The sequence below is a fragment of the Zingiber officinale genome, chromosome 7B (genome assembly GCF_018446385.1).
Source record: "Zingiber officinale cultivar Zhangliang chromosome 7B, Zo_v1.1, whole genome shotgun sequence".
Classification (NCBI taxonomy): Eukaryota; Viridiplantae; Streptophyta; class Magnoliopsida; order Zingiberales; family Zingiberaceae; genus Zingiber; species Zingiber officinale.
Genome location: NC_055999.1, coordinates 41636558 through 41659928, shown reverse-complemented (window position 1 = coordinate 41659928; position 23371 = coordinate 41636558). Strand labels below are relative to the sequence as shown.

The window sequence follows — 23371 nt, the reverse complement described above, 5'->3', positions numbered from 1 at the left end:
GTATTGCGGAAGAAGGACATTTTCGTAAGTTGACAACGGACAGTTGATACAGGGGTGGAGATAGATAGGGAACGCCTTGTGATGATTCTCGAGAATATAACCAGGGGCATTATAGGAAAGGCAGGGGCTCGAGATACGAGGCACCGTGTAAGGACAAAAGTGTACAGAAGGGCCATTAGAAAGATAGGTAGATCAGATCAGCGGGCTTCAAGGACATGCATCAGAGACAAAAAGTAAAATCTAGCTCTCGTCGAGCTCAGTACAAAAGCAATTACTGGAAGAAGAGTGACGTAGCAAAGCAAAACAAGAAAGGGCGAGTTGATTACTAGAGATCAGCTTATCAACAAAAGTCGTGGATGACCTGTTAAGAAAAGAGGCAAGCTAAGGATTGTTGGGTTCTTCGGGCCGCGAAAACCGCTTTTCGCGTCGCGGAAACCCCGAATCGCCCAAGCCACGGATCTCGTGCAAGGTAAAACCGAACGAAAATACGAGTACGAGTTTGAAAACTTTACGATCTACAGTAGATCTACAAAAGAAAACACTTTATACCTTTGATGCGATGCCCTTCGCGTTCCCGCTCGTCCAAATGATGCCGGATCTCAAGACCGTCAAGCGCCGGTCCTCTAGAAGTATCCACACGGACACACTAGATGGAGATGACCAAAAACCAAGGTGTGCTAGCACCTATGTGGTTCGGCCAAGGGAGGAGAGGGAGAGGGAGAGCTTGAGAGGGAGAAGGAAGAAGATGCACACTTGTGAATGAAAAATGAATTTTTCACACAAAAACCAAGTGGCCGGCCACTTTCAAAAAATCACATTAATTGCATTAATTGCAATTAATATGAAACCATTAAGAGAGTGGCTTTGTAACTTCCATGAGGTGGCACCCATGATGATGTGGAACATCATTATTGGTCCACCTAATGCCAACTCACCAATGAGGTGGCAAAAGGTCAAGTCAAAATTGACCTTTGGTCTTCCTTCTCAAGTCAAGTCAAACTTGACTCAATCTCTACCATGGTGGATCTAATCCAACCATTTGATTCGAGCCAACTTAATATAATGAATCTAATTCATTAAATTAAATTGATTCAATGAGTCAAAATCTAAATTAGACTCATTTAACACATGAATCAACTTGAGTCGAACTCAAGTTAGCCCAATTAGGATTACTCTTAATCCAATTTGATTCATCAAATGAATCTAATCCTCTTGGTTCATCATATGAACCTAATCTCCACCTAATTGTCCTAAGTGTGTGACCCTATAGGTTCTTGTAACGTTGGCAATGCCCTAAACCCATTTAGGAGCATAAGTAATGAGCGGTATCTAGCAACACATCATTACTACCCAAGTTACAAGAATGTCGAGATCCGACATCATCTTGTGACTACCAATTGTGACTACTCACAAAATAATGACAAGTGTCCTTCTATCCTAGACATCTAGATTGATCAATATGAGGCATAGACCGTGTCATCCTCTAATCAATCTAAATCTTGAACTCCAAGTAGACTCACTCGATCAAATGAGCTCAACATCTAATGTTGACTCATTTGGGCATGGCCATGCACTTAGTGGTCTCACTCTATCAAGAATAGCGATGTCGCTCCCGTCATATGGGAGGGATAGATCCCATCTACATCACTCACATTCCTCTGCATAATTTGTTACATACCCAGTAATCGCCTTTATAGTCCACCCAGTTACGGGTGACGTTTGACGAAACTAAAGTACATAACTCCTTATGTAGGGATCCATGGTGACTTCAGGTCTAAGGACTAATAGTCATACTAATAGCCACATGAGAAAGTATATGACACTCATATAACGATCCATGATACTTTCTCATGGCGGGTCATTTAGTATACATTCTCTAATGCATACCCATGTGTCAGCTTGATATCTCTATATCCATGACTTGTGAGATCAAGTCATCGAGCTGACCTACATGCTAGTCTTATTGTATTAACATTGTCCCTGAATGCTAATACTCGACTAGGAATAATTTAGAGTAGTGTTCCCTATATCATCTCACTATCGATTCAACTAATCGATTGATATAGGTATGAACCTTCTACTCAAGGACGCTATTATACTTAGTCTATTTGGCACTAATATAAATAAGTATAATAACCAAACAAATGCCTTTATTAATATACAAGAATATGATATACATGAGTCCATACAATCATCAAATGATTGGCTCTAGGGCTCTAACTAACAATCTCCCACTAGCACTAGTGCCAATCAGTATAGGCTCTAAGGCCTAAAGACCTAGTGTGACCATCATGCTTCCTCTGTGCCAAAGCCTTGGTCAAGGGATCTGCGATGTTAGCCTCTGTAGGTACTCTGCAAATCTTCACATCTCCTCTATTGATAATCTCTCGAATGAGATGGAAGCGTCGTAGTATGTGCTTGGTCCGCTGGTGTGAGCGAGGTTCCTTCGCCCGTGTTATAGCTCCATTGTTGTCACAATAGAGCTCAACGGGGTCAGCGATGCTAGGAACCACCCCAAGTTCAGTGATGAACTTGCGGATCCAAACTGGCTCCTTTGCCTCGATGCAGAATATACTCGGTTGTAGAATCACCATCGATCCCGCTCAACTCTTCCACCGACAAAGACCACCATTAATGCAAAATACGAACCTCGATTGCGATCGGTAATCATCCTGATCGGTCTGAAAGCGGCATCACCGTAACCCTTTACGGTTAGCTCATCATTGCCTCCATATATCAAGAAATATTCTTTAGTCCTTCGTAAGTACTTAAGAATATTCTTGACCGCTATCCGGTGACTTTCACCTGATGACTGGTATCTGCTCGTCATGCTCAAAGCATACGAGCCATCAGGTCGAGTACACAGCATGGCGTACATGATCGATCCTATGGCTGAGGCATAAGGGATCTGATCCATGCGGTCTCTCTCCTCTATAGAAGAGGGACCTTGAGTCTTCGAAAGACTCACGCCATGTGACATCGGCAGAAATCCCTTCTTGGAGTTCTGCATGGCAAACCGAAGGAGTACCTTGTCAATATATGTACTCTGACTTAGGCCAAGCAATCTCTTAGATCTATCTCTATAGATCTGTATCCCAAGAATGCGAGATGCCTCACCTAAGTCCTTCATTGAGAAGCAACTCCCTAGCCATGTCTTGACAGACTGAAGCATAGGGATGTCCTTCCCAATAAGTAGTATGTCATCTACATACAGTATGAGGAAGACAACTATGTCCCCTACAACCTTCTTGTAGACACAAGGCTCATCTTCGTTCTTGATGAAACCAAACTGTTTGATCGCATCATCGAATCGAAGATTCCAGCTCCGAGAAGCTTGCTTTAGTCCATAAATGGACCTATGCAGCTTGCATACTCTACTAGTATGCTGTGGATCTACAAAACCCTCAGGTTGTGTCATGTACACATCCTCGAGTAGGTTTCCATTCAGAAACGCAGTTTTGACATCCATCTGCCATATCTCATAGTCATGGTAGGCTGCAATAGCAAGCATGATCCGAATGGACTTAAACATCGCCACTGGAGAAAAGGTTTCATCATAGTCAATACCATGAATCTGCTTGAAACCTTTAGCTACCAAGCGACCCTTATAGATAAGTCCATCCATGTCAGTCTTTCTCTTAAAGACCCACTTGCATCCAATGGGTTTTACCCCTTCAGGTGGATCAACCAAAGTCCATACTTGGTTGATGTACATGGATTCTATCTCGGATCTCATGGCTTCTAGCCATTTCTCAGAATCTGGTCTCATCACAGCTTCTTGATAGGTGGTAGGCTCATCCTCTATGAGCACAATGTCATCATGGTCAGACAAGAGAAATGAGTATCTCTCAGGCTGACGACGTACCCTATCAGACCTGCGAAGAGGTATGTCTACTTGAACTGGTTGTTGTTCCTCAACTCCTTGTGGAACAACATCATCCACAACACTTTGTGGTTCCAGTTCAATTTCCATCGAGGCATCAGTGCTATTGTTCGCATCTTGAACTTCTTCAAGATCGAACGCACTCCCACTAGTCTTTCTAGAAACAAAGTCCCTTTCTAGAAAGACCCCAGTCTTTGCCACAACTACCTTGTGCTGACTGGGAATGTAGAAGTAATATCCCTTAGTTTCCTTGGGATATCCGATGAAATAGCACTTGTCGGATTTGGGTCCTAACTTGTCTGAGACTTGACGTCGAACGTAAGCCTCACAACCCCAAATCCTCATGAAAGACACCTGGGCATCTCTCCCAGTCCATATCCTATATGGTGTCTTTATCACGACCTTTGATGGAACTCGGTTGAGTATGAAAGCTGCCGTGTCTAGAGCATATCCCCATAGATATGTCGGAAGATCTGTGTGACTCATCATAGATCGCACCATATCTAATAAGGTACGATTCCTCCTTTCGGATACACCATTCCACTGTGGTGTTCCAGGAGGAGTGAGTTGAGATAAAATCCCACACTCAGCTAAGTAGTCACGAAACTCATGGCTTAAGTATTCACCACCTCGATCTGATCGAAGTACCTTAATACTCTTGCCAAGCTGGTTCTGTACTTCATTCTTGAATTCTTTGAACTTTTCAAAGGATTCAGACTTATGTGTCATCAAGTACACATAACCGTATCTACTGAAATCATCAGTAAATGTGATGAAGTACCTATAACCGCTTCTAGAAGCAACATTGAAAGGGCCACATACATCAGTATGTATGAGTCCTAACAAATCAGTTGCTCTCTCGCTATGCCCAATAAAGTGGGTCTTGGTCATCTTGCCTCGTAGGCATGACTCGCATATCTCATATGATTCTAAATCAAATGAGTCCAGCAAACCATCCTTATGGAGCTGGGATAAGCGCTTGTCATTTATATGACCTAAGCGACAGTGCCAGAGGTATGTTTGGTTCATGTCATTTGACTTGAACCTCTTGGTACTAATGTTATAGATAGGGCTCTCAAGATCTAGAATATAGAGTCCGTTTATTAGTGGTGCACTACAATAGAACATATCTTTCAAATAAACAGAACAACATTTGTCTTTTATTATAAAAGAGTATCCTTTCTTGTCTAAACAAGAAACTGAAACTATGTTCTTAGTAAGAGAAGGCACATAACAACAATTATCTAAATCTAGTACAAGCCCAGAGGGCAGAGATAGCTGATAAGTTCCTACAGCAACAGCAGCAACCCGTGCTCCATTGCCTACTCGTAGGTCCACCTCGCCTTTGCCAATGCTCGCTATTTCTCAGCGCCTGCATATCAGTACAAATGTGAGAAGCACATCCAGTATCTAATACCCATGATGTAGAAATAGATAGATTGACTTCTATAACATATATACCTGAAGTGGAAGTCTCACTTCACTTCTTCTTAAGATCCTCCAAGTATACCTTGCGTTCCTCTTCCGGTGACCGCAATGGAAGCAGGTAGCATCCTTGGCGACCCCTCCTTTAGGCTTCAGTGCCTTGCCTTTGCCCTTGGTTTGGGACTTTCCCTTACCTTTGGGCTTGCCCTTGCCCTTGTGCTTCTGGACCATCAGAATGGGCTTAACCTTCTTAAGGTTAATCTCAGCTGTTCGTAACATACTAAGTAGCTCAGGCAGTGACTTGTCAATCTCGTTCATGTTATAGTTGAGAACGAATTGACTATAGCTATCTGGCAAGGACTGCAAGATCAAGTCAGTGGCCAGCTCTTGGCCAAGTGGGAACCCCAGTCTTTGTAGGTTCTCTATGTACCCAATCATCTTGAGTACATAAGGACCTACAGGAGACCCGTCTGACATCTTGCACTGAAATAGTGCCTTCGAGATCTCAAATCTCTCATGCCTCGCTTGTCCCTGATATAGTTGGCGAAGATGCTCAACCATATCAAAAGCGCCCATCAACTCATGTTGCTTCTGAAGCTCTGAGTTCATGGTCGCGAGCATTAGACAGGACACATCTAATGCGTCGTCTTGATGCTTCTTGTAAGCATCTTTGTCGGCTCGCAGGGCATTGGCAGGAGGAGCCTCCGGAATGGGCTGCTCCAGAACGTACAGCTTACGCTCCTTCTCAAGTCCAGGAAATTCGCTCCGTTGAGCTTGTCCTTCTCAAGGACAGATCGCAGGGAGAAGGAATTCGTGTTTGACGTCATGGTTATCTACAACAGAAAATTTGCAGAAATAAATATCATATTCTTTAAAAAATCATTTAATTAGGCCTTTTAATTAAATGATGCTCCCACTGAATTCTATAATTCTTGTGGGACAAGATCCACATCATACTAACCCTTGAGTTAGCTTTGGCTAATACTCCCAAGGCTTAGTATGATCGGTAGGTAACGATTACCAATTACATCTCTATGCAACTCTTGTTTATAGAATCAATATCCGCATTTATATTAAAACTCGAGTTAGCTTTGGCTAATACGCCCGAGAGATAATATAGATGTGATTTTGACCTATCTTTTCCAACCGTTGGAATAATGCCTATAGTTGACTCGATCCAACCGAGTAACTAGGAATACTCAATCTAATTGAGTTCGTATTCACCCATGCGTTGATAGGCGGGACCAAGATTGTCCCTCCGTATCCTACCAAGATAATATGTATTGCTCTGCTTTGGCAGATTCAACAATACATGTGATCGAGATAGTGATAGGTATCACGGCACGGTTAGGCATTTAGAGTTGGTTCGATCTAGATCTAATCTAATCGAGAGGGATGCATCTTGTGCACGACTTAGATCTAATCTAATCGCAAGGGTGCATCATGTGCACGACTTAGATCTAATCTAATCGTTAAGGCACTAATTAATTAATTAACTATTAAACATGCATCAGATACATAATAATTAATTAATTAATCTATTTGTGATTTAGTCATGGCCCTACTACGATTTTCTCAAGCCAATGAGAAGATCGAATGGTCAACCTAGGGTCAACAGCTTCTCCAAGCTCCTCCCTTTGACCACCTTGTGTTGCTCGTGCCCGCCTCGGAACTCCGTCTCGTGTGGACCCTCCACCGCTCCAATTTGTACATTACAATTTGAAACTCGAGTTACATTCGAGTCTAAATCTAATTTACAACAAGAATAAAAGACGAGGCATGACGCGCAGGTCGCGAATAATAAAATAAATACAACACGCGAAAACACATCACGGCACGCAGGCCGTATTATGAATTACAACACAACCAATCATATTGGGCTTTGGGCCATGACTATCAAAAATTAATATATAATTCAAAATTATATATTTTTCATAATTTTCTAAAATTTTAAAATTAATTTTTACAATTTTACGAATAAAATTTCCCGGCGGTCCCGTTTAGCGGTTTCGGGCGCAATCGCGGAACGGATCCCCTTGCGGGGCCCAGGGGCATCGCCCCTACCCGCGATCTAACCATCGCGAGGGTTCCTTTGCGATCCAACAGCGCCTAAACCCGCTGTCCCAAAACGATTTGGGTCGAGACATTGCCGTTTCGGAAAAATCTTCTCGGCGGGTTCGTTTTTAGCAATTTCGGATGCGATCGCGGAGCAAATCCCCTTGCGGGGTTAGGGGAAGTACCCCTACCCACGATCTAACCATCGTGAGTTGCTCCTTTGCGATCTAATGGCACCCAAGCCCGCTGTCCCAAATGGATTTGGGGCAAAACGAAGCCGGTTTTGAAAGATCTTTCCGGTAGCCGAAGCCTACAAGTGCCGAGACACTTGTGCTTCGCTTCTACGGAAAAATTACCCATAAAATCATAAAAAAACTAATTTTTACAGAAAATCACAGAAGGTTTTATTTTTCATAAAAATAAAAACAAACTCGTACAAGCCTTGCACGGGCCGCGAAAACCGCTTTTCGCGTCGCGGAAACCCCGAATCGCCCAAGCCACGGATCTCGTGCAAGGTAAAACTGAACGAAAATACGAGTAAGAGTTTGAAAACTTTACGATCTACAGTAGATCTACAAAAGAAAACACTTTATACCTTTGATGCGATGCCCTTCGCGTTCCCGCTCGTCCAAATGATGCCGGATCTCAAGACCGTCAAGCGCCGGTCCTCTAGAAGTATCCACACGGACACACTAGATGGAGATGACCAAAAACCAAGGTGTGCTAGCACCTATGTGGTTCGGCCAAGGGAGGAGAGGGAGAGAGAGAGCTTGAGAGGGAGAAGGAAGAAGATGCACACTTGTGAATGAAAAATGAATTTTTCACACAAAAACCAAGTGGCCGGCCACTTTCAAAAAATCACATTAATTGCATTAATTGCAATTAATATGAAACCATTAAGAGAGTGGCTTTGTAACTTCCATGAGGTGGCACCCATGATGATGTGGAACATCATTATTGGTCCACCTAATGCCAACTCACCAATGAGGTGGCAAAAGGTCAAGTCAAAATTGACCTTTGGTCTTCCTTCTCAAGTCAAGTCAAACTTGACTCAATCTCTACCATGGTGGATCTAATCCAACTATTTGATTCGAGCCAACTTAATATAATGAATCTAATTCATTAAATTAAATTGATTCAATGAGTCAAAATCTAAATTAGACTCATTTAACACATGAATCAACTTGAGTCGAACTCAAGTTAGCCCAATTAGGATTACTCTTAATCCAATTTGATTCATCAAATGAATCTAATCCTCTTGGTTCATCATATGAACCTAATCTCCACCTAATTATCCTAAATGTGTGACCCTATAGGTTCTTGTAACGTTGGCAATGCCCTAAACCCATTTAGGAGCATAAGTAATGAGCGGTATCTAGCAACACATCATTACTACCCAAGTTACAAGAATGTCGAGATCCGACATCACCTTGTGACTACCAATTATGACTACTCACAAAATAATGACAAGTGTCCTTCTATCCTAGACATCTAGATTGATCAATATGAGGCATAGACCGTGTCATCCTCTAATCAATCTAAATCTTGAACTCCAAGTAGACTCACTCGATCAAATGAGCTCAACATCTAATGTTGACTCATTTGGGCATGGCCATGCACTTAGTGGTCTCACTCTATCAAGAATACCGATGTCGCTCCCGTCATATGGGAGGGATAGATTCCATCTACATCACTCACATCCCTCTACATAATTCGTTATATACCCAGTAATCGCCTTTATAGTCCACCCAGTTACGGGTGACGTTTGACGAAACTAAAGTACATAACTTCTTATGTAGGGATCCATGGTGACTTCAGGTCTAAGGACTAATAGTCATACTAATAGCCACATGAGAAAGTATATGGCACTCATATAACGATCCATGATACTTTCTCATGGCGGGTCATTCAGTATACATTCTCTAATGCATACCCATGTGTCAGCTTGATATCTCTATATCCATGACTTGTTAGATCAAGTCATCGAGCTGACCTACATGCTAGTCTTATTGTATTAACATTGTCCCTGAATGCTAATACTCAACTAGGAATGATTTAGAGTAGTGTTCCCTATATCATCTCACTATCGATTCAACTAATCGATTAATATAGGTATGAACCTTCTACTCAAGGACGCTATTATACTTAGTCTATTTGGCACTAATATAAATAAGTATAATAACCAAACAAATGCCTTTATTAATATACAAGAATATGATATACATGAGTCCATACAATCATCAAATGATTGGCTCTAGGGCTCTAACTAACAAGGATACATGGAAGGGAAACAGTATGACCATCCAGACATAAGGGCGGATAAGTATGGTCATCAAAAGTTCAGCATGACCACACAGATAAGTATAGTCATGAAAGATACAGCATCAGCGCATAAATGTTAACATTACAACATGTTTCCGATTACGCAACATCCGGGGAAGAGGGTGCAGGGTCATTGGATACCGACGGAAGGAGCACGGGTTCGGCCAGCACTGTGGAGGAAGACGCAAGATCAGCAGACGCTTCAGGAACAGTAGCAGGAAGAGCCTGGGCAGAAATATCAATGGAAGTCTGGTCGGCCGCGAGGGGAGGAGCCTCTAGAAGAAAAAGTCCATCATCCGCTTCAAAGGAAGGAAAAGTTTCTTGCGGCAATTCCCTAGATAAGCGAGCTGTGTCCAGAAAAGTGGCAGGAGGTGCCGAGCGTAGAAAACCTTGCTCGAATGCTTGTCTGACCCCGCCAGCGGCCTCGTAACATGGCAGCAAGGTCATCCAGCTCCCCAGCTTTCGGAGGAATAAGGAAGAGCGGATATAGGCCAGTCTGTAGGCTTTCAGCCGCCCTGGTTCGCCAGCCTGGTACACTTCCAAGCTGTTCTTGTTCTCGGCAGCCTCAGCGCGGGCCACGGATAAGTCGCTCTGGCCCTGAGATGCTGCTTCCTGGGCCTTCAAGAGATCTGCTTGCAAAGATTGAAGAGTAGCTTGGCAAGTTTCCCATTGAGTTCGCATGGTTGCCTCCCGGGCAGCGAAAGCAAGAGCCAGAGCCTGGGCATCGGCCAATCCCATTTGTAGGAGCTCCTGACTTTGCCGTAACAGTGTCAACTCAGTTGATCGGGAAAGCAGCTCTGCCTCTTTATTTTTCAGTTCAAAAACTGCCGCGCGATGGCGCTCCGCTTCAGAAGCCAATGAGGATTCACTCGTCTTTAAGGCCGCCTCCAACTTTTGCAGCTTATCGAAGGCGGCATGGGAGATGGCTCGGGCAGAGGCCGCAGATTCCCCAGCGGCACGCAGATAGGCATCCAAATTTCCAAGTGAAGGCTCAAGAGGAGCTGAGGAAGCCATAGGCATCCATTCCGGACAGGATCAATACCATAACTAGAGATCTCAGCATCCAAGTCATTACAAAGAAAATAACCTACAATCCAATGGAATGGGCCAACAGATAGACTCCATCAATACCAATAAGTATAGTTGTATGATAAATTATATGCATTGGCTTGTGATATGAGTAATCTATTATGTCTGTCATGTTAAAGGATTATTACTTCACTTCCATAACACAATAATTCAATTGATGTCTATTGTGTCGATTAAGGATTGTTTTTGACCTCACATCAATTACTGTTTTCTTCTTTTTTTAAGCAGAAATGGCTAATGAATGTTGCTCTATCCAACTGATTGACGGAGATGGTGTATTCAATGTCACGAGTCTTGAACACTTTATGAAGTCAGTGAAGTTGGCAGAGCATGGATTCTCCTATGCTGTAGTTTCTATCATGGGTCCACAAAGTAGTGGTATGTCTTTGAGTTTCTTGAATTCTATTTTTGTATTTTATGTGCTTGAAGGCTATGTTTATTATAAGGTGATTTGGTCAAATATTTTTCCCTAATTGTTTTATTGTGTTATCAGGTGATTTGGTCACATATTTGTGAATCTAGGGAAGCGATATCACTTTCAAGATGCAGAACGAAGCGGGTGAAATGATGAATCTTTATATCCTTAGAAAATGGTGATTATCTTATCAGTAATTAGATCTTCTGTAGCCTGGATATATTGATCGATTATGTTGATTATTGTGATGTTTTTCCAACTTTCGTTTTCTCCCCTAGTTCTGCTACGAACAGACTAATCACTGCCAAGGATCATGCATCCGTCCAAATCAATATTGGACACTTGGATGATAATGGAGTGTACACCGGCCAGTATACCACTTTTGCTCTTTCTGGCTTTATTCGTGCTCAGGTTTGTTCCATCTTTGAACTAAAAGTATGATTTTTATATGTATTCTCCCTCTATTGAAATTTACTTTTTTGTATAGTGTAGCCTGTTTAGTTCCATATTAATCAGGCCATAACCAGGATTTATTCCATTATAGTGTAAAATGACCTGATAATTTCCCCTAGTCCCACCTCCAAAGTGCATGTTATCAAGTTGTCTTTTTTGCTAACAAAAGTTTACTTTTCAATTTCGAATGACATGCAAATTGTCCTGGATTGGTTGCGTGATACCTTGTTTCAATGCATTATTAATGCAAGGAAAAGTGGCAAGCTTGAACATTTGTGATGTTAAGTGTTCAGATCAATAAAGTTTGTTAAGTTTCAATGCCCATAGTGATTTTTTACAAGTAAAAAAAATCTAATTACAATTATCATGTCATATGTTTTGCAAAAATCACATGTTAAGGCTATTAACTAAGCATATCGAACCTGAAGCTTTCGAGCATCCAATGAGCAATAATTAACATATTGATATGGGGATATTTTCTTCCCAGATTAGTTTGCCTTTTACAATTTTGACTTGGCATTTAAAATATATACTTGCAATCTACCTATTATAGATCATGGAGGAAAAGTGAGACCTCTAAGGAGAATGCTGAAAGGCCTCCGCGAGTGGATCACTGGGCAGAGAAAGGATCAATCCCCTAGCACGAGAGCCAATATCCCTGTCAGGTAATTAGTTTGTGTTTGATGTATTTGCCTTTACTGTGTTGACTTCCTTTTACCATCATGCTTCGTTCAACTACTTTACTTTATCAAGATCGATTAGAACAAGGATTAAATTTTGTTTTCCCTTTCCATTCGATAACTTTTGAATTGGTCATGACTTTTGCAACTACTTCTAAGATTCTGTTCAACTACCTTCTTCTTAAAGAATTGGATGCTCCGTAGTTGTGGGCGAAGTAATACTGATGACCTACTTGCACAAGAAGCACAATGAAAAGGGAAATACATAATTAATATAAGACAGTTCTATAGTGCTGTAGTGCAAATGTACTATTATTAAAGGTTAAAACAAAATGATAATCTTAAAATTACCAACTTGTGTTGGAAAGCTTGCAATGCTCCCCTTTGATGGATCAAATCAAGCTCGATTATTATAAGTTAAAGGTAATAATCTGCAGCCAAATGTGATGGATATAGTTTCCCATTAGATGTGTAATGGGCATTTTTCTTGCAGGGGAATAGTTGGCTGATCAAGAACCGGACAAGTAATATATATTATGTGACTTCCTTTTCTCTAGAACATAAATAAATAAAGGAAATAATGCCTTCTAGTTTTAAGTCTGAAATTTATTTCTTGTTTTTATTTTTGATTTCTCTTGCATGGCATAATGTTTTCTGCTTGATTTTTCTGTTGGAGCAGCTCATGCTATCCGATGGTTCTGGAAGATACTCTATTTTATAGGATCTACTATATGAAAATACTGTATGAGAAGTTTAATTTAGAGTATATCACAATGAAGCAAATAACAAACCTTGTTAGCCAGTTTTTGTTATATACTTTGCAAACTCTAAAGCTCTATATTACTGGAGACTAGCTAGACTTGTTGTTGTTGAATTGGATTAAAATCATGTGATTTTTATTTTCACAGGAAGTAAAAGGGTGTTTAGAAGATGCACAAGTAAAGAAGATTTGATCCAACAAAACAAGATACTTTGGCATATATATGTGTGATATATTGTTATGGGTACTATTTAGTTTTGTAAACTTTGGTGATGTTTGGATGTTGATGTTTGGTACTTTAATGATGTTTGGATTGTAGGTTCTTGATCAATGATATTTTGTAGATAACTTGAACTGAAAGTGAGGTATGTAGTAATTTTAGTTTGTGCCTAGAAAGAAGTATTGTTATCATATTCAAATGTGTACAGCGTCTTTGTCATCATCATCTTTATGCCATTTACTCCTGGGAAATGACTTAACTTGCAATCATATGTTATTTACCTCAGGGAAAAGATAATGGCCATACCTAGAAAGGAGAAGAAAAGAGAAGCTAGGAGGGAGGAGAAAGCAGAAAAGGTTGCAGTTCTCGATATGGTGTTTAGAAGATGCACAAGGTGTTTAGAAGATGCACAGGTAAAGAAGATTTGATCCAACAAAACAAGATATTTTGGACTTCATATATATGTGTGATATATTGTTATGGGTACTATTTAGTTTTGTAAACTTTTGTGATGTTTGGATGTTGATGTTTGGTACTTTAATGATGTTTGGATGATGATGTTTGGTACTTTAATGAAATTTGCACTGGATGATGATGTTTGGATTGTAGGTTTTTTATCAATGATATTTTGTAGATATATTATTTAAATAAAATAATGGTTATAAAATGATGGAAAAGATTCAGTTTTTTATTTATTGTCAAAATGTTGTATATTGTACCCAAAGATATCAGTTTAAATATGTAAAACTGTTGTCAATGGCGTTAAAAGACATCGGTGAAAAATCATTGTCAAATTGATGTTAAATAACATTGTTAGCTAAAAAGACAATGGTTTTTAACCGTTGTCATTGGCTAAAAAGACAACGGTTTTTAGTCATTGTCGTAAACAGTTCAAAACTATTGTTAAAGAGCCTATTATTAAAGGCATACACTCAAAGACTACGGTGAACAACTGTTGTCGTTGAATGAAAAGACAACAGTTTTTTACCGTTGTAAAACTGTTGTCTTTGTCTTCAAAGACAACGGTTAAAAACTGTTGTCTTTGGTCATCCTCTTTAACAACACGGCATTTAACAACAGTCCGAAAGGGGCTATGACAACGGTCAAAAACCGTTGTTGTTAGGCTTTTTTCTTTTAGTGCGAATCTTGCAAGGAGAAGAAGGAGCTTTGGTGGTTCTCATCTCGGTAGATCGTTGCCCACACAACGTCCGGGATAAGAAGACGAATACGGTAGAAGATCAAGAGGTTGTTGCATACAAAGGAAGGTATAACTAGTAATTATTTTTCGCATCATACTAGTTATTTTTCTTTGTAAGAATTCCAAACACAAGAGGCATTAGATTCTAGTTTTTCGAATTTGTTCTTCGAGTTTGTGTTTTTTTTTGTTTTTCGAATTTGTGATTCGATTGTTCTTTTTGGTTAAACCTACAGCTATATAAGGAAATTAAATATTAGCTTTCCTTAAAAGGCTTTGTCTAAGCGGTGGTGGATGCTCTCATATCCAAGAAGGGCATGTGCCTCGCCATGCAGTCCTGGAAGCCAATTTTGAAAATTAAAATTTAATTGAATTTATAACATAGGTGGATTTGGATCAATAGTGTTAAGTTCCGCTTGCGATCCAAATCTAAACCATTAAGAACAGATAAGTTTAATTTGGAATCAATAATGTTAAGTTCCGTTTGCGATTCTTAATTTAATTTCTAAAGAACACAATAGGTTGTTTAGGAAAGGTTCGACACTTGTACAAAATTTTTGTACAGTGAAACCGGTACGATTTTCCTAGGACCAACCAACATTTACTACTTCTACCAACTCCTCTATCCTTTTCAAACAATTTCATGGGCTACCATCCCAACTTGGTCAACCCTCTGCTCCCACCTCATATGGGCTACTTCAACTAAAAGGATCATTAGCTAAGTCTTGGTTGCAGTCGCAAGCACAAATGAAAAGGAATACAATATCTGAACGTACTGATGATCAAAGTCGTCAAGCTATGCAGTAAGTTTCTAATTAAACTTTCCTAATTGGGAACCACAAAATATAACCATGTTGTTATTATATTCACCTCTATGCTTCAAGTCTGCATTTGAGCAAACTGGTTGAGGATTTAGAAAGTACTAACTAAACTTTGAAAGATAAAGTGGAGAAATTACAAGCTACTTCCAGCCTCCCTAATAATGAACTCATTCAGCTACGGGATAAGGTGCATTCAAAGACTGTCATCAATTGCTACAATCCCGATAGGAAGAAAAGAAAAACTTAGAACTATAATTACAAGGACTTAATTCTAAGCTTGATGTTGAAACGAGCTTAAAAGATAAAACCAAGATAGGTCTTTAAAATATTTCTTTAAGACAAAAACCAAGAATTTGCTAATATATTAAGTATTTTTGCAATAAAATATTTTAAGCTTTTATGAAATTATAAAAAAAATGACTAAATACTTGACAAAATCGTTATTTTCAAAAAAAAATTGGTAAAATCTAAGTGTTTTCAAAGCTAAAGTTTTTTTTTAAAAAAAGGCTAATTATTTTGGCAAGAATTCTCTTTTTTTAAACCTAAGTGTTTATTAAACTCCCTTTCAGCTAAGTTTTTAACTAAGTTATTTTTCAAAACTAACCTTAGTTAAGGTAGTTTCTAAACTTAGTTATTTAGCAATTTTTTTTTAAAAAAAAATCATTTCTTTAAGCTAAATTCAAGCTAAGTCTATGTGTTCTTTACAAAGGATAAATATTTTTTCTTCAAAGCTAAGTACTTTAGCTAAGCTTTTATGCAAATCCTTTTTAAGTTAAGTAATTAAACTTAAATCAAGAAAATCTTTTAAAAGTCAAAAAGTCAAGTTTTTATCAATACTTTTATTAGCTTAAGAGTTCAGTTTTTCAAATAGTAAGTATTTTCAAAAGTTTAAGTTTAGCTTGATTGAAATTAAGCTAAGTACTTTTAAAAAATATTTTTTCAAAAGTCATTCAAATTTAGCTAAATATTTTTCAAAACAATTCTTTTTGAAAAGCTAAGTCCTTTTAGGGCTAAATACTTGACAAAACTATTATTTTCAAAAGTTTAATTTAGCTAAGTCTTTAATAAAATTATTTCTCAAAGCTAAATTCAACTAAGTGCTACCCTTCAGGGGGAGCTTAAACTTAAATAGAATAATTATTTTTCTCTTCCTTGTATTCTTTTTTATTTATATCAAAGGGGTAGAGAAAAGTCAAAGTTAAGAAAAGTCAAAGAACTTAAAACATGATAATGAAAGGGGGAGCATAAAATCTTGTTTTGAAATTATTTTCTTTTATGCTCATGGTTTGGTTTTTGCATTTACTGTTATATTTCTTACTTAACTTTGAACCATGTTGTCATAATCAAAAAGGGGGAGATTGTTGGTGCAGTAAGCATCCGACGATCAAACCAATGCTTTGATTATGGCAAAGGGTTCAAGTTAAAGTATTTTGTTATCTAACATGTGCGAATGAGGTTGCAGAAAAGTCCTAACTATGGTTAGACAGGTGGAAAACCCTAGGGGGTGGTAACCCTAAGTGAAGGAAAATCCTAAGGGGCGGCAATCTTAGGTCCTAGGGGGTAGTAACCCTAGGTGGAAAAAAATCCTAAGGGGCGGCAACCTTAGGTCCTAGGGGGTGGTAACCCTAGGTGGAGAAAAATCCTAAGGGGTGGCAACCTTAGGTCCTAGGGGGTGGTAACCCTAGGTGATGAAAATCCTAAGGGGGGGTAACCTTAGGTACTAAGGGGTGGTAACCCTAGTGGTGAAAATCCTAAGGGGGGGGTAACCTTAGGTACTAGGGGGTGGTAACCCTAAGTGGTGAAAATCTAAAGGGGAGTAACCTTAGGTCCTAGGGGGTGGTAACCCTATGTGGTGAAAATCTTAAGGGGGGTAACCTTAGGTCCTAGGGGGAGGTAACCCTAGGTGGCGAAAAATCCTAGGGGGTGGTAACCCTAGGTCCTAGGGGGTGGTAACCTAAGGCGGAAAGTCCAGTCGGTCTGGAGGATCGAACTGGCATCAGGTATGATCTCTAGAGTGGAGTAGGTGAGAGCGCGTTCCCCGGAATAGAGAACAGTAGGCGTTAGCTCGACCTAGGGTTTCCGGTAGGAAATCCGAAGTCAGAACCGGACAGTCCGATGACTGTTAGACTTTATATTTATGATATTATGTGCTAACTTTGTGTTGCAGAGTATTTTTTTGGACTAACGTATCTTACAGGTATAAAGGAGCAACCTTAAGCCTCGGATGAACAGTGTCTGAGGCGTCTCCATGGAGCTTGGAGGCGCCTCGGGTGCAAAGGATAAATCTTGCGCGCGGCAAAGCTGGAGGTGCCTCGGGCTGAGCTGGAGGCGCCTTGGACCGTAGATTGGAGGACTCGATAGCCTCTAGTGGATCAGAGGAGAAGTTTTCAGCATTGATCCACGCGGCTAACTCGATAGCATGGAGGCGCCTTGGAAGGGGTTTGAGGCGCCTCCAGCAGGCTTTATAAGGGGTCTCGAACAGCAGCCTTAGAACATCAATTCACAAGTGATCTTGCCATTGTTTGCTGCCCAAGAGACGCCCAGAAGTGCTGTTATAAGTCACCGACGACCCGGAGTTTCAGAATCTACTACTTTTGTTGTCGGTATAGTTTTTAATTACTATTAAGTTGTAATACTTGTGTAAACTTTTGCGCGATATAGTTGTTTCCCAAAGTAAACGCTCAAAGAGCGTGGGCCTTGGAGTAGGAGTCACCCTAGACTCCGAACCAAGTAAACCATTGGTGTCTTCTGTGTGATTGCTTTCATTTCCGCTGCGTTTATTACTCGATAGTTTTCTGATTACGACACATGAAAACCACGAGTGCTATTCACCCCCCCCCCCATCTAACGCTTCTCGATCCAACAGTATTTACTTGGTTCGGAGCCTGCGGCGACTCCTACTCCAAGGCCCGCAATTGTCACTACAACAAAAACCCTCATAGACATCGGTTTTCCACCGGTGTCTATTTCATTTTCGACCGATGTCTATGAAGCTGATGTAAAAAGTCTGCCAGTTTAGACATCGGGTTAAAACCGGTGTAGTATCACTTAACGACACCGGTCTTCGAATCGATTATTAACCGGTGTAGTATCACTTAACGACATCGTTTCATCAACGGTGTAAAACCGATGTAATATTGTATGTTAATAACACCAGTTTTGGCAGCGGTAAATGACCATTGTAATATTAGTTAATAACACCGGTTTTGCAGCGGTGGAAAACCGATGTAATATCAGTATTTTTTAACAGCACAAATTTGATTTTCGAAACAATGAAAAACCGACATTAACCAAAAAAATACACAAATATTCATAAATTACACAAATATTCTTCATTCAACAGTATTCATAAAATACACAAATATTCACAAATTACATAAATAATCTTCTTACAACAGTATCCATAAATAATCTTCATGTGGTTTTTTTATGTATTTAAAATACATAAATAATCTACTCAAATGTAATCTCGCATGCATTCAATCCACTCGAACCGCACTTCATCAATTTCAACTCTAGAGTACTTGAGATTTGTAAACTGTAAAAACACATAAATAATATATTAGTAAACCAAGACTAAAAATCATAGTTGAAAAAGTAGTAAGAGCACCAAGTAACAAGATGACTAATTGGAATGCTTAAAAAGAAAAGTATTCATCATTTATCTCAACCACATCATATAGTGATAGATCTATCATTCCTGGGAACTTAATATAATCCAAACCAAAAATTTTAATCTAACTACATAAACAGCAATTTAATCTTTCAAATTCAATTCATTAGTAGTCGACCCAAATGGCAAAACTGTTTACCACTAAGAGTACATGGAAAGTAAATAAATTCACTTTTAGTTTGCAAATAATAAATTCACTTTTATCACTAAGAGTACATGGAAAGTAAATAAATTCCTCAACAGCAATAAAGATGAGTAACATCAATTCATTTATATGATTTCCAATGAGATATATATATGCACCTTAGATGATAATTTATGTTTCAGAAGTGAAGCAACAGAGTATAAAGCTGTTGGGTTTTTCGGGCCGTGAAAACCGCATTTTCGCGTCGCGAAAACCTCGAAAGGCCCAAAGCCAACGGATCCGTGCAAAGAAAAATTTTGAAAACTATGAATTCGAATTTCTACCGTGATCTACTCCTTGATCTACATGAAAAAGGGTTATACCTTTGAAGCGAAGCCCTTCGCGTTCCCGCTCGTCCAAACGGTGCCGGATCTCAAGAGTATCAAAATAGATACTCCTCTAGAAGTATCCACACGAACTAATTAGGTGGAGAAACCTAAACGAAGGTGTGCTAGCACCTTGATAGGTCACGGCAAGAGAGAAGAAGAGGGAGAGGGAGAGCTTGAGAGGAAGAAGAGAGAGTGAATGCACACATGAATGAAAAATTCATTCCACTCCACACACTAGTGGCCGGCCACATTCAAAAGAATGTAACTCCCATTTTGCATTAAGTGCAATTAATGTGTAGCCATTAAAGTGAAGAATTGTAACCTCCATGAGGTGGCATCTCACTTAATTAATCATGATGATGTGGACCACCATCATTGGTTCACATCTTGCCAACTCACTAATGATGTGGCAAAAAGTCAAGTCAAACTTGACTCTTTCTCTTCCTCTCAAGTCAAGTCAAACTTGACTTAATCTCTCTCATGGTTGATCTAATCCAACCATTTAATTCAAGCCAATTTAATATAATGAATCTAATTCATTTAATTAAATTGATTCAATGAGTCATAATCTAAATTAGACTCATTGAACACATGAATCAACTTGAGTCCAACTCAAGTTAGCCCAATTAGGATTACTCTTAATCCAATTTGATTCATCAAATGAATCTAATCCTCTTGGTTCATCATATGAATCTAATCTCCATCTAATTGTCCTTAGTGTGTGACCCTATAGGTTCTTGTAACGTTGGCAATGCCCCTAAACCCATTTAGGAGCATAAGTAATGAGCGGTATCTAGCAACACATCATTACTACCCAATGTTACAAGAATGTTGAGATCCAACATCACCTTGTGACTACTAATTGTAACTCCTCACAATATATGACAAGTGTCCTTCTTGTTAGGTTGTATACTAAAAGCCTAGCTTTTGGTATAAACATTTATCTAGAAATAAGAATCATATTGGTCAAATGTTTACATTTATGATAAATGTAGATTGCTCAATTAATTTATATTGTAGATAACATGGTGTGTGGTGTCACACACAGAAGATCATGTTAATGGTTCCTTATAAATTATAAACAGTAGCTCACGACCAAGATAGAAAGGAACAAACCATTGGAAGGTCATAGTGTAATTAGGTATTAGTTTATCTTAACTATATAATTACACTAATACACTTAGAGTGTATTGAGTAGGACCATTTGAGGTCGTTCCTTTTATACTGACTTTATGAAGGAACAAAAACCTCAGTTATTATGGAAGTGTGTGCTCTTAATCCTAATATAATAATAAGCACATATATTTGATATTTATTTCTTTAATTTATCAATGGGTGAGATTTAGTTCGATGAATCAATAAGCCCGATAAGTTGGGAAATGATATCACTTATAGTGTGTGTTGTTGATTATAGAAGGAAACTGTGTCCTAGTGATCTAGGTTGAGAATGCCCCCAAGAGGAGCTCATAAGGATTGTCATGTTAAACCCTGCAGGTGGACTTAGTCTGACATGACGATGAAGTTGAGTGGTACTACTCTTGGAGCTAGATATTAATTAAGTGAGTTGTCAGTAACTTACTTAATTAGTGGACATTTGTTATCTTAAACACAGGGAGACTAACACACTCATAATAAGAAGGAGCCCAAAATATAATTTGGGATTGGTGCGGTAGTTCAATAATAGTTCTCTAGTGGAATGAATTATTATTGATAAAATTAAGTTGTGTGTTCGGGGTGAACACGGGATGCTTAATTTTATCAGGAGACCAAAACCAATTCCTCCTCTCAGTCCCTATCGTAGCCTCTTAATTATAGAGTACTATACCCACCTTCTTACCCATCCCATAGGGGCCGGCCAAGCTAGCTTGGAGACCAAGCTAGGGCCGACCAAAGTTTGGTTCATGGGTGCTTCAAGGTGGCCGGCCCTAGCTTGGGTTCAAGCTTGGTGTGGCCGGCCCAAATTAAAATAAAAGGATTTTTATTTTTTAAAAATTTTTCTTATGTGGATAACATGATTTAAAAAAGAGTTTAAAAATTTAAATCTTTCCTTTTATAAGATTCTACAAAAGATTAAGAGAAGAGCTAAATCTCTTTCCTTATTTGTAGATTAAAAGGTTGATTTTAATTTTGGTAAAAACTTTCCTTTTTAACCATGTTCATGATTTAAAAGAAAGTTAAAAATTAAATAATTCTCTTTTATTAGTTTCTACAAAAGATTAAGAAAAGATTTAATATCTTTCCTTATTTGTAGATTGAAAGGAGATTTTAATTTTTAAAGATAACTTTCCTTTTGGAAATTATCCACATGTTTAAAAGAAAGATTTTAATTTATAAAATTTCTTTTTATTAACCAATCATGAAGGGATAAATTGTTAGAGAAATTTTTTTAAAATTTCTGGAAACAAATTATGTGAGATCTCGGAAAATTTTAATAAATAGGGTTATTTCAGAAATAGCCTTATAAAATTTTTCTGGGAATTTTTCGGAGCTCGTACGACGAGTTTTGAGGGGATTAATTTCGGGCGCGGATAAAGCCTATTTGGGATACCCGTTTAATGGAGGAAATATTTTATTTATAAAACATTTTCATTTTCTTTTTATTTCTCCCAAACGCCGAACCCGACCCTCTTCACTGCGATTTCCTCTTCTTCCCCGACTCCCTCTCTCGGTTCCTCCTTGAGCCGAATCCTCTCTTCTTCCTCTCGCCCGATCTCTCTCGATTTCTCTCGCCTTCGCCGCCGATCCTGAGGAGCTCGTCGCCGGATCTTGACGGTGCCGAGGAAGACCAGGCTGCCTTCGGCCGAGGGGTTCTGTCCCGTGAGTTCTGCGGCTAAGCGTCAACGGCGAGGTGGCTAGGGCACGGTGAGGAGCAAGATTCGTCGCCTCCCAACCGATCGACCTCCGTTCTTCTCTCCTCGCACTACTCATAGTGCGATCCTCCTCTTCACTGTCCAGATCTGGATCGAGCCGTGCCACCCGATCGCCGGCGTGGAAGGGGTGATTAGGGCTTCAAGGGTAAGCCATTGAAACTCTTTCCTCTTGATTCTTCGCCGGATCCTTGATTGATTCACAGATTTCGCCAGATTAGGGTTTGGTTCTAGTAAATCCTTCTTGCTTGGATTGAGGAAAGTGTCGGATCCCTTCCTTTTCCTCTTGATCAGATTTTGACAGCTTCTCTCCTTTGCTGTAGATTGAGGTTACGGGATTGGAGAAGAAGAGTGTGGTTCTGTTCTGATCAGATCTTGGACCTTTCATTGTTGCCGATTGAAGTCCCTGATTGGAGGTAAGAGGAGTTGATTGTTTGAATTTGGAATGCTTGGTTGAATTGTGATCTTCTCATTTTGATCCGATTGATCCAGTAAGGTTAGCATCTGTGATAGTGAAGTGAATTCAGCATAAGTGTTCTGTGAGGTTGCTTGTTGTTGGTCCGGCATCACCCACAACCAGTAGCTCCTCTGGTTCCAGCATCAACAGTAGCTGGAAATTGAGGTATGAGTAAGGCTTTTGAGTATATGATGTATTGAAATTGGAAATTGATGATCAGGTGTTAGATGATTTGGTAGGATCTTGATACCTATTGATAGTTTATTCATCATTAGGTTATGTAGATTAATTAGGTTATTTGGATTGGATCTTACGGTTTTATATGCTTGGAATTAAGTGAATGATTATGTAGATAATTAATCATGTGTAAATGGATTTAGGGTTGATTTGCTAATCTAATGGTTGATTAGGGATTAGGGAACTATCCCTAATTAACCGTTAGAAAGGTTGAAGGATATGGTTTAGGGTTTGTTCCTAAATTTCTATTTAGGATTTATTTAGCTATGTGGTTGTATTCTAGCTAAATAACAGTAAATGTATTTA

At 39.3% G+C, this 23371-nt stretch overlaps 1 protein-coding gene and 1 long non-coding RNA gene across 2 annotated transcripts; both read left to right on the top strand.

Annotated features, from left to right (window-relative positions):
* The first annotated feature begins 11004 nt into the window (after positions 1 to 11004).
* Positions 11005 to 12526, top strand: LOC122004314. Its single transcript, XM_042559222.1, has 5 exons — positions 11005 to 11152; positions 11204 to 11220; positions 11297 to 11367; positions 11468 to 11600; positions 12482 to 12526. Exons 1-5 carry the CDS (start codon positions 11005 to 11007, stop codon positions 12524 to 12526), a joined length of 414 nt encoding a protein of 137 aa, XP_042415156.1.
* Positions 12527 to 22128: 9602 nt separating this feature from the next.
* Positions 22129 to 23013, top strand: LOC122003714. Its single transcript, XR_006118050.1, has 3 exons — positions 22129 to 22519; positions 22695 to 22787; positions 22864 to 23013. It is a non-coding gene; the product is annotated as an uncharacterized LOC122003714 (long non-coding RNA).
* The last annotated feature ends 358 nt before the right edge of the window (positions 23014 to 23371 follow it).

Bases quoted from the DNA above. Each gene is read 5' to 3' on its own strand.
- LOC122004314 (XM_042559222.1), top strand. From the start codon at position 11,005: ATGGCTAATGAATGTTGCTCTATCCAACTGATTGACGGAGATGGTGTA. The intron at 11,368-11,467 runs GTGATTATCTTA...TTTCTCCCCTAG, and splicing joins CTTTATATCCTTAGAAAATG to TTCTGCTACGAACAGACTAA. The intron at 11,601-12,481 runs GTTTGTTCCATC...ACTACTTCTAAG, and splicing joins CTGGCTTTATTCGTGCTCAG to ATTCTGTTCAACTACCTTCT.